The sequence below is a fragment of the Camelus ferus genome, chromosome 29 (assembly GCF_009834535.1).
Source record: "Camelus ferus isolate YT-003-E chromosome 29, BCGSAC_Cfer_1.0, whole genome shotgun sequence".
NCBI classification, from domain to species: Eukaryota; Metazoa; Chordata; class Mammalia; order Artiodactyla; family Camelidae; genus Camelus; species Camelus ferus.
The window spans coordinates 11,144,734-11,159,728 of record NC_045724.1 but is presented as its reverse complement, the minus strand read 5'-3'; the positions used below and the strand labels follow the sequence as shown (position 1 = coordinate 11,159,728).

The 14,995-nt window shown below is 44.9% G+C and overlaps 1 protein-coding gene across 6 annotated transcripts in view; it reads right to left on the bottom strand.

The window, feature by feature from the left end:
* Positions 1–14,647, bottom strand: part of JPH1 (junctophilin 1) — a 73,776-nt gene extending 59,129 nt beyond the window's left edge. For 5 of the 6 annotated variants that reach the window (XM_032470242.1, XM_032470241.1, XM_032470244.1 and 2 more), the window contains exons 1-2: positions 14,077–14,646; positions 8,054–8,813 (exon numbers count right to left, since the gene is read on the bottom strand). In XM_032470242.1, coding sequence (XP_032326133.1) covers positions 8,054–8,813; positions 14,077–14,455 — 1,139 coding nt within the window. In that variant the 5' untranslated portion in view covers positions 14,456–14,646. Of the gene's footprint in view, positions 1–8,053; positions 8,814–14,076 lie in introns of all 6 variants that reach the window. The other variant, XM_032470246.1, reaches the window with a different exon arrangement.
* Between the last annotated feature and the right edge of the window lie 348 nt (positions 14,648–14,995).

Below are 14,995 nucleotides of genomic sequence, written 5' to 3'. Positions count from 1 at the left end.
AATCGAGCATATTATACAAATAAATGTGGAACACCCACTGAAACAGAAGGGCAGAATTATTAAACGCTCATTTGGTTTTATTCTTGACAGGCTGTTGTACGCAAGCTGAGTGACTTACATAAATACCTTTGGCATTTGTTGGATCCTGTTCCTAAACACAATGTTCATATTTCATCTATAATAAGAAAAGCATCTCAAAGATTTGCAAGGCACCAGTCTTGCGAGCGTCCAGTTCGGTGTCTTGAGTAAAGTGAGATTGGCAGAGTCAGCTTAATCCATAATGGAAAGTTGCGAGCGGGGTGCCGGGGCAGCCGGGCAGCTGCACTGGGGCGCCTCCCCGCTCCCCAGCAAGCACACAGCGCTCGGCCACCTGCCCAGAAGCAGCTTCCTCGGGGCAGGGCGAAGGTTCACACGTGGCACAGGGGAGGGAACTCCAGTGCAACCACAGCTTTGGTTTCCCGGAAAACATGACAGGGAGGGTGGTTTTCGTTACAATGCAGCTATACTGAAAAATGGGTAACGGCTGCCTTAACTCCGCATATCCACAGAATGAGGAAAAGGCCACAGCTAAATGAGATGGAATCTGCTGAAAGCAGCACTGTCTAAAGCCAACTCAGACTTCTACAGGGAAGAGCAAGGCCAACGTGCGTCCCCAAAACCTAGCTCATCGTCACCCTGGGTTGTTCCTTCCCTCCAGTCTTTGCGGCTAGTGTCCACCACATGGGTCTCTGCAGGATTTAATGAACCCCCTTGTCCCGCACGCACCTTCTCCTCGCCCTCGTTGTTCAAAGCGGAGAGCCAGGCCTCCACGACGCAAGGTTACAGAGGAATGTTCTCAGCGGCCCAAGAGTCTGGGTAACCGTGTGGCCCTTCCATGACTCCGGCCTAAGACTTGGGGTTCATTAAATCTGCATGGCTTGGACCTACCGGTTAATCATTAAAACACAGGCTCACCTCCATGCCTCCTGGTTTCTTGGGAAGGCTGGGGGAAGAATTTTTTTACAGGAAGATCTTTAGAAACGATACAGCCTAAGAACCTTTTACAAGGTTGTCAATATACAACGTGTTCCCATGTTGTGTGTAATGACCTGTTCAACCAGGAGGGGACGGAACAGCAGAGTGTGATGAGGGCTCCCTGGTCTAGCCTCGGGAGCCACCTTCTACCCAAGCCATGCCCCATGCTTGTGGGCAGGACAGAGCTGACACCTAGGTCATCTCTGTGGTGTTAGCTGCTCCCTCCACACACCCACAGGATTCTCAGTGATTGCTCGGCCCATTAAGAAGTCCTGGGCCTCATGATATGAAGAAGTGAGTCTTTCTTTCATCATCCTGGAGAAGAACATGAGGAAACAGGTGTCTCACTTTCCCCCACGGGAAATGGGCATCCTTTGGTAAAGAGGAGGGATGTGCATTTAGAACTGTTGTGTGCAATACAAAAACTGTAGCATACGTAAAGGATAGTGGTGACCTGCACTAATATATCCAAACAATATGAAGTTTTACTATCTTATATTGTCCCCAAGATCACACCCCAGCCAAGCTTAATGTCAACACAGGTGCCACTTCCTTGCTCCGTAACTGCCCGCTGACAGTACAATGACTCCATACAGACTGAGGCTGAGGCCTGGACACACAACCATGTCGGCACACAGGTGGTCAAGCTCGGTGGACTTAACTCCTTTCCCTTTGTTTACCCCATTTCTGCTTCCCAAGCCTGCCTGCCTTCCCTTCCTCCCTCCATCTGTACCTCCATCCCTGTCTGGCATCTTGGGCACAGTACTTGTAAGATGGACATATTTTCTAAAACATTAACTCTACATGGTGATTTACATTTTAAAGTCTCATGACAACCACTCTCTCCAACCCCTAAAACAACCTTCCTATGAAGAAAAAAGCAAATATCAGTCTCCATTCATAGTAAATTTTCTGCACCTCAGGGCCACAGTATTTGCACTGAGCCTCTGGAATCTGTTCATAGAAGGGCCGGTGACAGGCAGCAAAGGCAGATGTGGAGAACACAGAGGGCAAAATGAAAGCGTATAACTAATGCTCTTCTCAGCCGTAAATTCCCACATTTTAGGTGATTTCCCCCAACATTTCTTATATAACAGCCTTTTCATGAAAATGACTTACAAGACATTACAAGGAAGTCACCTTCCTGTGAAAAATCACTTATACCAAACTAATAGTTGAAAATTAACCAGAACCCCAGTAGAACAAAATAAAAATTCATGGAAAAGGTAACCTAAAATTGTTTTTAAAGATATGATACGGCCACTAACATTAAAGAAATACAGATAGAATATAAACTATAATGATATTGACTTTCAAAAGAGAAAGAGAACCCTTTTGTCCAGGAGAATTTAAGAATCTCAAATTCCCTGCCCTCCACAATTCCTTGGCAGAGAATGAGCTTCTTCCTAAAACTGGTGGTAATAGGTTTAGTTGGGATCCACCATGTGCCCTCACTCACGGTTGACTTTGGGCTTTGATCACTAATAAGTGAAGTGTGAATCAAGTCAATCAATCTTGTGAGGAACTGTTCTACTGAATATTATTTGAACCAAAGGAAAATGACCCCCTCCCCCCCCAAAAAAAGGCTGGACAAGAAAAACTTTCAAAAGGAAATATACAGCTGACTGTTGAGCAAACTTAGATTTTTTTTTTTAAAAGATAGTAAGCTCTTATGTTATGCCTTATTACAGATTTTGGTGATGTCAAATATAAAGGAGGAGCCAATGTTATCACAGTCAGTAAAAGTGACTTCCTGGAGATTCCACATCTGGGAGCACTCACAGGTACCACTGGACCAGCTCAGGCCTCTGAAGAACGGAATTAACAGTTCGCCTTAACCAGAAGCTCTTCTTCCCTGGCTGTGCTTTAAGTTCTGACACTTTAATGATGCTGACTTAATCAGGGGAAAGGGTACCTGTAACCCATCCTCTGGCATTTTCTGTACTTCCTTGACTATTGGCCGGATGACAGGATGATGAATTGCGAGAGCTATGTTTCCTGCCTGAGAACTGTGGTTTAAAAAGGTCCGGCCAAACAGAATTAGAAGCACTGGCAGTGTTCATACCCAAAGTAGTGAGGATTTAATTCACTCATTCATCAAATATTTACTAGAGCTCTTAAGAAAGTGCCCTGATCTAAACGAGCTGCTGGGAACACAAAAGCGAGCACAGCTGCCATCAGGGCCTGGTGCTCCGAACAGGTTGAAGATGTTAAACAAATACACTGCAAGACAACGACAACGTACACTAATGGGGGCGTCTGCGCTGAGGGGGTGGCAGTGGGGCGGGAGGCGGTGAGGTCAGGGAAGCCCTCTGTGAAGAAGAGACGTTATGCCTAAACCAGAGGGGGCAGCCGCCTGCGGGGGAGGGAAGAACAAAGACTTTCCCAAAGGAAAGCTGTCCTGGCTGAGTCATGCTGGACACGGAAGAAAGAGGGAGTGTGGTATGAAACTGTAATATATCCTTTTGAAAGAAAAGTCTGGGAAATAGATTTTTCCTGTACGATTTTTAAAAAAATGATGTCACTTTCAATATGTAAGTCCCAAACTGGCAAACATGGCCTCCACTCTCTAGTTGTGCAAACGGACATAGCAAGCTCACCAGATCCCTTGACCCTGAGGTCCTCCCCAGGCTACCAGGCTGCTCCCCCACCCCCCACCCGGTCTGGCTATCCCTGTGACAAGTACAGCAAAGCGGGGCTGGGTCGGGGACAGCATGGGGCTCCCTCCTGACACGCCCTGTCCAGGGGCTGCTGTTACCACCTGAGGCAGCACTGAGGGCTGGGGAGAGCCTGGGAGACAGCAGCCCAACACCACTGGCTGGCCCGTCCCATCCCATCACTGACCCTTCGCAGTGGTACCAGGAGCCCGCCCAGCCAAGCACCCTCCTGGCTGCAGCGAGGCTGGCCACAGAGTCAGGCAGCAGTGATCACCACCCACCTCCATGCCATCTTCCCTTCCCAGCTTGCTTTCTTCTAATCTGTCTGATACAACAAAACCGGCAAAAGCAAATGCCCCAGGTGCTCACAACTGCTTTCAGCCAGAGGTCTCCTGTCCTTTTCCCCAGACCTCTTCCATCCTTTAGCATGACAACCACTTCCTCTGAGGCCCAGATTTGACAAAGCTCTTCCTTTGCCTGCACTCCTACCTGAATTGTCCATTTGTATCTATGGAAGTATGGTTCTCTGAGGGCCACTTATTTGCTGTCTCAACCAAATGCCTCACCTTAAAATTCTTCCCTAAAATAGTTTTCTCAAGGAACAGTTAAACATCTCTCTCAAGGAATTATGGGAGACAAGAGTTAATGAAGTAAAAAGTGACCAAGTGAGAAAAGCCCCTAAAACAACAGGGACAGCGGGGTGACCCTGGGCAGAGCCTAAGCCCCTGCTTCTGAAAATGAGGATCTTGAAATGTTCAGAGCTGCGCCCCTTTTTCTCTTGAACAATTCTTAAAAAACAAGGTTGAGACACTTTCTCAATTCCATGGGATGATTTTCACCCTCAGGACTAAGACAAGAGGGGAACCATATGTTTTGTTAAATCTTATAAACGTGGTACTTCTGGAATTAGGACAGACACCTAAAGAAAAGCTTTATGGGTTGGCAAATTATTAACTTCCCTTAAAGTTTTAACTCATTATGTACTGACTGGCTAGTAAACTGGCAGTATCTACCGAGTCTGCTGTGTTATTTCTACCATCTACCTACTGTTATAACATCCTCATCTTCCTTGATCTGTAAGAATTAAGCAGGGCCCCATAATAAGCTTTCAGAAATAAGCCTCCTGTGTTTACTGGTAAGATACACCACACTCCGTGTTCAAAGAAGCAAAGGAAAAATCCACAGATCTAACATGCTTTCCTGAATCCTTGGGCTGAAGATGGTTGGTTCCCTGTTACCTGATTTTCCTGAGGCGCCATTATTGGAGAATACAATATTTTCCCTCAAAGCTAACTTGAAGCTTTGCTTCAAGATAAAGTAAAAGCAGACCCATTCCCCTGGGACTTTAGAAACAAAAATCTCTGTAGCATCACAAATAGTGATAGAACAATAATGCACATTATCAGGGAAGTGAACTGAAATGGTCAATAACTATTAACTCCCTTTGTTGCTAAGGGTGATTTCAACAGTGGCCACTGCCAGGAGTCTTACTCTTTAGTTCTTATTCTGCCATTACAGGGGCAGGAGGTGGGGAAGAGTGTCATTTTATGTTCTCAAACTTCTGATACTTTTAAAAACCAAAACATTAATAACAACCACTAGAGGGGCCAGGGAGGATGGAGCAGATAGGCATTATAAGAGCCATGCTTTAAGATACTGATAGAGCCAGAAGCTCCCCGCACCCTCAGACACCAATCTCCAAAACCTTACTAGCATCTTTTTTTCTCTTTATTTTTTAAAAGTTTTAAAAAGCATGTTGAACTCTAAACTCAGAGCTGTTGTAAGTCCATCCTTCAGCTACTGTCTACAGAAACTAGTTGCAAAACTATCTGAAGTCACTGAAGCAGGGAAATCTGGAAAGAGACCAATGAAGTGGAAGTAAAATATATAAGGAGAATTGAGAACTGAAACATTTTTTTGCCTACTGTGTCATCTAAACAGTATTTTTTTTTTATTGTGCTATGAACACAATGTGAGATCTACCCTGTTAAGTGCACAGTACAGCCCTGGTAACTACACGCACAATGTCAGTGAGCAGATCTCTACAACTTACTCATCTTGCTTAACAGAAACTTTATACCTGTTGAACAGCAACTTACAATTTCTCGCTCCCTCCAGCCCCTGGCAAACACTATGTTACTTTCTGTTTCTAGGAGTTTGATAGATATAAATATCTCCTATACGTGGAATCCTGCAGTATTTGCCCTATGGCTGGCTTCTTTTATTTAGCATAACGAACCGGACATTTTTCAAATAGCTATGAGAAATCTTTATGAGGTAGCTAACAAGCTAAAAATAACAAGCCTCTAAGTTAAATATTTGTTGATTATAAACTCTTATAACAGAGTAGTGCCAAACTACCTAACACTACCCCAAAAGGATTTTGACAGAGAGGAGGTGGCTAGGACTGGGAGAAGAGCTTTACAATGCTAGTATAATCAGAGATCTTGGCATCACAAGCACTTCCCTTTCATCATGGAGTTCGTCCAATTCAAAGTAATCATAAAAGTCAATAATTAAAGCAAGAGGAAGAAAGTCATTTGCTAGAATGTCCCACACATAGGCTTATTTTCCATCTGCCAAGAATGAATTACCTCTAGTATATCACCAGGTGAAAATAAAGCGGAAGTATTCAAGAGTGCATTTCAAGTTAGAGGCTAGGGGCCTAAGGAAAAGTAGCTCATTAGCTCTAAAAGTTCACTGAGGGCCAGGACGCTGGCAAGACTGGACGTGCCACAGATTCTATCTACAAGTAGAGTGAAAAGCAAGCAGTTGCAACTCTTGGTGATCAGAGAACATCATGACTTAAAATAAAAGGTGCTCAGTAGAGAAGAGAGGGGAGACCCTTCTTGAAAGTTTGTGCCAATTAACAAAAACATTAACTTTAAAACAGGGTTAGTTTGGGATAGGGATGGAAATCCTGAAGACTTCTGTGTCCAAAAATAATGTGAAAACCAAGACTGCTTCCATTTTCCAATTAGTGTTTCAGACACTCAGAAGTAAACAGCAGGCATAAAATAGGGGCAGTTTTTAAAAAAGAAATTTCAGAAACCTGTAAGTATTAAGTTGAACCACATGCAATCGCCATTTTTTTGTACCTCAAAAAAGTTCAAAGAGCAGAAATTTCACATGGTTCCACCAAAGACAAGGAAGGGCTCAGTAATTCAATGCTAAGGATAAAAACCTGAAGACACGCTCATCTTTGTGGTTTGAAAAGTATTTTGAAATATTCAAAAATATTTCAATGGGACATTACTGAAACAGGAAAAGGATTTTTAATATTCTATGCTAAACATATGCCTCAAATCACACAAAACTGGGGCCAGTTAGTACCTGCTTAAATAAAATAAATAATACGTATTTCATATTAAAAAATTGAAAAAAATAAATAAAGCCTAAGAATAAAATCTTCCATGTACAACCATCCCTTTTTCTTTTTTGTCTCTCATATGACAACTACCCCTAGTAAAATTCTATTCCTAGCAGATTTCACTGGTCCCCTGGCTAGATGCTGGAACCCAGCTACAGTGGTAAAACTTCAGGCCTGTAGTCCTCTGGGCCCACATACACCCCACTTCTCAATCTATTATTCACTGCTTTCTCCTACTCACTCCAGCCCTTCTCTTTCAACCTTGGCACCCTGACAGTCCCATCTGTCCGTGGCAGGTTCTCCCCACCACTTTCCTTTTAATACACCAGTCATCTAATCTTTCCTGCACAGAATGTAGTGGGGAGGGTTCTCCTGAGCCTAGGACCCTCTGCCTTTCCCATGTAGATGAGCTCCATTGTTTAAAGAATGCATGGTAGATTCTGCCGTGAACCTTACCACTTCTGCCATATCTAGATCTTGACTTAAAACCAACTTTACCTATAAGGCATCACCAAACAGATTGTGAATTTTATAAATTAGGATAATTTTCTAGCAGGAGTTTGTGAATATCTCTAACTTTAGCATTAGAATAAAGGGTCTCATCCACACTAGGTAGGTTTCCCTGTGGATAGGCTATTTTTTTTCCCCGCACACAAAGCACCATGCTTTCTGGGGCAGTTTTTCAGAGGTACTTTTAAAAAGAAGGTAACTTTCTGGACTCTGCAAAATGTACACAGGGTCTGGGTGAACAACATCACGTTTCGTATTAGGGAAGTAATTTATAAGAGGAATGAGACCTCAGTGTGCCTTCAACATTTTTTGATGATGGACAGTTTCAGAAGGCTACAGGTATGTTTCTGACTCATTCTAGTGGTCTTAATCGTTTTCCACCTTCGATTCCGTAAATTGTAAAACCTATTTGGATGACGTCACCAAAGGACCGATAAACATCCGATATTCCACCGTTCCGACGGACCCGGGCAGAACCGCCACCCAGCCTGTATTTACATACCTTGAATTGGCTATTTCCACTTTGGTTCTGGCCATGGCGGCTGCCCGTTGCGCGCCTTCAATCGCTCTGTCCACCTTCTCCCTAGTTTTTGTATTTCTTATTGGTATAAGCTGCTTCCTTATTCCACGGACCAGAATATTATTTTTGTATTTTCCCTCTTCCTTGGAGCCGTCGGGAAACACGGTGCAGCCGTATCCGTGCCTCTTGTTATTTGCCCACTCGCCTTCGTACTTCATGCCATTGGAGCGCTCGCTGATGCCGAAGCCGGTGCGCTTGTCGTTCTTCCACTCGCCCATGTAGGTCTCCGTGGTGGTGGCGTCCACGTGGTCTTCCACGGGGCAAAAGTCGCAGTCGACGTCGCCGAAGCTGATGGTGGAGTTGGCGTCGCTGGAACTAATTCTGCTCATGGCTGCGTCGCTGCGGACCGAGCTGCGCTTGCTGGAGATGGAAGACTTGGATTCGGACTTGCGCAACTTCATGCTCCCCAGGAGGGAGCCCCGGCGGAAGAGGCCGCCCTTCTTCTTGCCCACCAGCTCGGCGTCGGCGTGGAAGTTGAGCACGAAGCCGCCGCGGGTGCCGGCCGGGCTGTCGGCGGCGGCCGCGGCGTCGTGGAGCACGCTGCCGTTGCTCTGCTCGCTGCGCAGCGAGGCCAGCGACGTGCGCAGCGGCGAGCGGATCACCGTGGCCATGCCGTAGGGCACGCTCTGGCGCACGCCGTAGCCGTGCCGCATGCCGCCGGCCCACTGCCCCTGGTAGGTACCTTCGAGAGACCGCAAGAGAGCACAGCGTGAGTCCGGGAACGCAGGGGGCGCAGGCCGGGCGGCACCCCAGGGTCCAACCCCACACATTTCCTAGCCCACTCTAAGGGATGCTTTCCATCCATTTGTGAATTCCCACCCTGAAATGTCCTGTCTCTGCCTTTTATGGAACTAGATAGGCTTTACCAATAGTCTGGCAATTTTCACTTAAAAACTGATACGACTGACTTTCTAGTACAGAGAGAGTGATCATTAGAAAATGACTTCTTTAATGAAATGCACCTATCAAAAACCCCTCTAGGGGAAGGCAGTGCCACAGGATGAAATGAGTTCTATTTGTGAATTGCATTTTAATTTTACCAATTCGGCTGAAAAACCAAAGACTAAGTCTGGAACTACAACATTCTAAGAAGCTCAAAGACTTAAAATTATTAGCGCTCTGAATACTTGCGACATGGGTTGGCAAACAAATTATCTTCCACTTTCTTTCTACCACGTTCACCATCTTCTTTTAAGGCAGGAAAAACTGTTTAATATTTAAGATTATTATTTAGATTTGGGTGAAACTTTTTGAGCTAAGAGGGATTAAGCTGAATATATATTCTGAATATAGTGAACCATTATGAAAAAAAAATGGGCAATCTGCTTTAACATTTTGTACTTCAAATGAAAAGGTCAAGATCTGCCCCATATCACTTGCTAAATTTCTGCATCCTGGCCATTCTCTTCATGGTTTCCATAGCTTCTGCCACTGCACTGGGAATTATGAACTAAAAGCACCCTGAAGGCAGGCACAACCTCACAAGAGAACACATTTCCAGACTCCTGTCTGTGTGTCCTGTGGTCTGTAGGTGTTTGATGACTTTATAGTAAACAGCTGTGGTGGCTAAGAAGTGTGTCTTATTTACTTTCAGGAAAACTGAGATAGAGCCAAAGGAAAACTTCCACTCTAAACATTATGGAATTCATTTCAGAGCAAAGGTGTGTTTGACAGTATCCGTTAAAACTTTGTTGACACCTGATCACTTTTTCAACGAATATTATGTCTTGTCAGGGATAGGATAATCTCTAATCATCTCTAATCTAAAGCATTTGTTTTCAGTAAGCTTTTCTACTCAATAAATTAGCAAAATGTTTAAGAAAAAAAACCTGGAGCAGCTTTCTAAATAATCTTAGGGGGAACTGAAGGTTAAGATTAGGGAATTTAGATTTTCTTTTTAAATCAAGTCCACTTCCTTTTGATGAAAGGCAAAATTTTAAATTAAAATATTCCCCTAAAGAAGCTATGTGGAAATTTTAAGATGTAATTACTTCTCTATTATTCTTAACTCACAATATCATAGAAAATAAATCATGATTACAATCTGTCTTGACTTCTTTCAGTTTCTGATTATATAGAGCTACCCTGCAGTCACATTTCATTTTATATTACCACGAAAAGATTTCCATTGCATGGCATACATTAATTTTTTAAAATACTGAGCAATTTTGCTCATGGTTTATATCTATCACTGAATTAACGACTGATTATTTCATTCACTTAAAAGTTAAAAACCATAATGGGTCCAAAATCAAAAGTTTAGACTAGTTTCAAGACTACCATCTCTTTCTATTCATCCTGATATATTTACGGTATATAAATAGACAGTAGCAGGGAACCAACAAAATACTAAGTAGGTCTGGTATTGTGAATGTCAGATTCTGGGTAGCTTTTAACATCTTAACCTGACATTTATGAACTTCTGAGGAAGTGGGTGGGTCATGGCTTTCTGAAAAGGATAAACCCAAAAGGATAAGATGGTCAAATAAAACATTTCAGATCAAGAAGCATTCTGCTGAATATTAGCCATCTCCAAAAACCACCATTTTAACAGGGAAGGAAACTGAATTATTAGGAAATTGCAACTGACTTTCCCTTTGCCTGGACAGATAAAAATATGTCTCAAAGTTATACAAACCAATTAATGTGCACTAAAACAAACCACCTTATTTTTAAATATTTTGTTTGTTGATAGAAACAAGGAATGCTGTAATCATATCCTTCTAGCGTTTCTACATAATGACAAATTAATTTTGCTAGAACAATTCCCAAGCATACTGTTTGATATCAGTAAGTATTTACACATTTAAAACACAACCATCCTGTCTTAGGAACTGTTTAACACTGAGGGGAAATCAACAGCTAGTTTCCTTAAACTGCTATCTCCAAAAGTAAGACGAGTATTTAGAACTTCCAAAGATGTATTGCTTGAAAATCTAAGTGGTTTAAGGCAACAGCAATAATTAGAAAGTTTAAGTTGTTGTTTAACTGTTGAGTAACGAAGGCAGAACAATGGCATTGGCTAAATTCCCATTCTATTTTGTTAAGGAACAGTCTATAGAAGAATTCCTCCAGAGAATTGCTAGAAACCAATTTACAAAGTGTTAGTAGTTCATCTGAAATTTAAAATAAGTTTAGTGTAGTCAATGAACCTAGAAAAAAGGGCCTCTATTTCTTTATGAAGCAGGTGGGTTCCACCTTCTCCCTGCTGCTCAAGTAAAGTTCTTATTAGTTCCTCTCAATGCCTGAAATATGGATGCCTAGTTCACAAGTTTAAACACTATGTTTACAGATCTTAAGTTATGTGCCGTGATTTTTCATTTGGGAGCTGATTTTCTAGATACAGCCATTTTCACTACACAATCTTGTAGCGGAAGGCATCCAGTTCAGAAAGAATTCTAGTCAAATTTAGACTTCATTATGTCAAACATATCTACATGCTATGAATGCAGGTCTTCAGATAGTTAACAAAACAATGTGTCTTCCTAGATATTTTCAATAGTTTCATGACAGGTGAAAAAAGGGACTACAGCACCCATCAGAATTTGCACAAAATCTGGGTTTCCTGAGTTCAGTACTAATGTATTCTTAATATTCGGGGGTTTCTATTTCAGCAACACTTCATGTACAAATCCCTAATAAAATAAACCAAGTGATACTTCTCAATGAATATTACGACTTTTTTTCTCCTCTAGTCTCTAATATCACCACAAAATACATCGAATCAGACGTTCCTTAAGTCCGACAGAAGGTGGATAGGGATGGACATGTGGGGGTGCAGAGGCAAAAAGGAAAAATAGGGGAAGTGATATTTCTTATCTTGGCCGAAATCTTTGTACGAAATAAGTTATAGCAATATACTTCCACTGAGATGCCCATTTTATGATTAAGGACTTTCTAATTAACTGATTGACATATGAAGGAAAGCAGAAAATAACAGCAGGAATTCAAAAGTGATTTTTAAGAGGTTTTTTTTTTTTTTTTTCCCTTCCTAGTTGGTAGCATATTAGGGTTTTTTTGTTTGTTTATTTTGGTAGAAAAAGAAAACCACAGTCCTATGGTGATGCCAAATTTTGAGGTTTTTAAAAAAATTCTTTTAAAAGTTACTTTTAAAGCATAAGGCAGAATATCCATAAAGTCATCCTGGACACTTAGTGGAGCTTCTACAACACATAGACGCCCTTTACTGTGCTATATATATTTTTTGATTGCTAGATATAATGAATACTCTAAACCAAGAGACTTTGTTTAATGAGTAGTAAGAAGTGGAAAGAAGACTAATTTATTTTTAGCCTTCCAAATACTGAAGTCAAAGAACTACCCAATGGCCTGCTTAAAAGTTTATAAAATAATGCACACATTTGAAAAATAAATTTTGATTCCACTTTTGAGCATGGAATTAATTATACTGTAGACCTGGGGCCTCCATAAAATCCAATCACAGGCTAACATGTTTATAGGGCTGTCATCCCAGGCACTCTATGCCCGTTCAGAACATTTAAGGGCCCTAATTAACGACTGTGGAACTTGAAACTCCTACAGCCTATATACAAGTATTAAAGTTTTGTTCCCCCCTTTTAATCCATGAGAACCATATCCTTTATTTATACTGTAAGACGAAAAGATGTCTTTTTAGCAAATCCTACCATTCTGCTGTTTTGCATTTGAAACATGGCCCAAGTGTTCTGAGTAAGTGAAGTGTACAGGCTTTTACATAAGCAATGGCCTGACAGGGTTGCAGTGGGCTGCCGAAATTTTTAATTGGATCCCTTTAATATCCTCCAACTCTGAGATGCATTAATTCTGAAATGTGACATTGCTTCCTACAACCCTTTTCAATTAACTATGATTATCTTTCTTATCAGAAAATGTATTTTGCCAAAGCATTAGCCATTCATCCTTCTCAGTTTATTACACACGGAAATTCATCAGGTTTTGACACCTGTTTCAGTAATATATACTTCTCCCGACTGAAAAAGAAGGGGAAATCTGCCCTATCACATACACAGTTTCTTTTGCAAATATTGTTAAATATTAAAATAAGGTGAATTTTGCTCGCAGACAGCACAATGTTTAGGTCATACACCTTAGAGCAAACCAGTGAATCCGTAGCGCCATTCTCAGGAGTAAAGTAGCTGTTAACTTAGCAACTATAAGAATATAGCTTTCAATTGTATTTTTTAAAAAGCAAACTTCATTGTTCACTTCTAAAATGTTTCCTAATAATTAGTCCAAAGACTTCCAGATCAACCATGGCTACCTTCTTTGGATAGAAAACCAATACATTAAGAAATCTAATGAAAAATAGTAAGAAACCCCCACATTCTCTGAACCCCACCTGCATCAGGTGGCCTCTCCACGCCTCTAACTAGGATGTTTCCAAAAAGCACCTCAAGTAAGTAACAATTCTCCAACATCCTAGTTATAGGGTTCTGGCTTCTATCTTTAGGCTACTAGAGGACCAGAGGCGAAATACGACTCCACGTGAAACCAATCCGGGGAGCGGTAGGCAGCGACCGCCAGCCTCACAAGCCCAGGGCGCTCGCTCTAACTCCACGGGAGTGGCGATTGCAAACCCGACCTGGAGAGGGAGGGATCAGGAACGTAATGTGACAGGCTCAAGTGACAGCGCCCTCTCTCCAGCCCAACCCTCCCGGTGGCAGTGCGGCGCTGGCGCCGGCCAGGTATAGTCACGCCTGGTTCCCTCGGGTGTAGACACACCGCCCTCTCCGAGAACCGGGTCAGATCAAACCCTCGCGCCCCAGTCGCGGCCCAGCGCATCGTCCGGGGGAGGGCGGGCGCGGGAGGTGGGTGGGAGGCTTCCCCAGGTGTTTTGGCGGGTTTCCGGACACGTGCGCCTCGCGTCCTCCCCGCTTCCCCGCAATCTGGGCAAAGCCCACAGCACCAGCTCGCGGAGCAGCCGAGCCGCCTGCGACGCCGCTCACCTCCGTCCCCGTAGGTCTCCACGCCGTACCCGTCCTGCAGCCCGTTACTCCAGGTACCCTCGTAGCGAGCAGGGGTGCACAGGCTCTGCCGGACCCCGTAGCGCCCCTTGAAACCATGTGACCACTCCCCCCGGTACATCCACTTGCCCTTCGTCTCCACCCCCAGCCCGTGCCGCTTGCCCTGCGCCCAGTAGCCCTGGTAGGTGTTGCCGCTGGGCCAGGTGTAGCCTCCGACCACCTCGAAGCCGTGCGACCAGGAGCCCGAGTACTCGCCCTGGCCCTTGGGCCCCGTGCAGATGCCATGCCCGTGCGCCTTGCCCTCCTCCCAGCCGCCGCAGTAGGTGCCGCCATCGTCGAAGTCGAACCTTCCGCCCGTCATTCGGGGGGCAGCCCCGGCGCGCTCCCCGCGGGGGCACGGACGCGGGCAAAGCTGGGCACGGCAGGGTGTAGCTCGGGGGTGGGGGCCCGGCGGGCGAGCTCACGACAGCGCCCCGGGCAGCTCGCGCCGCCGCTCGGCTCCAGTCCGACGCCGCCCCCGTCCTCCCCTCTTCTTTCGCCGCCGCCGCTGCCGCCGCCGCCACCGCCGCCGCCGCCGCCGCCTTCCTCCTCCTCCTCCTCCTCCTCCTCCTCCTCCTCCTCCTTCGCCGCCGCCGCCCCGGCCAGCGCCGCGCGCGAGAGGACAGCCCAGGCTCCGGAGCGGACCTTCAGCTGCTCCCGCCCGCCCACGTGAGCTGGGCGCCGCCCCGCGCCCGCCCCTCGTCCCCTCCCCAGGCGCCGAGGCCCGGCCCCGCGGCGCTCCCGCCCCACCGGGCCCTGCCCCCCTCCTCGGGAGCCGCCGCTTCTGCGGCGGGCGGCGGGCGGCGGGCGGCGGGCGGGCGGCAGGCGGGCGCGGGAGCGGCCGGCGCGCGAGTGTTCGCGC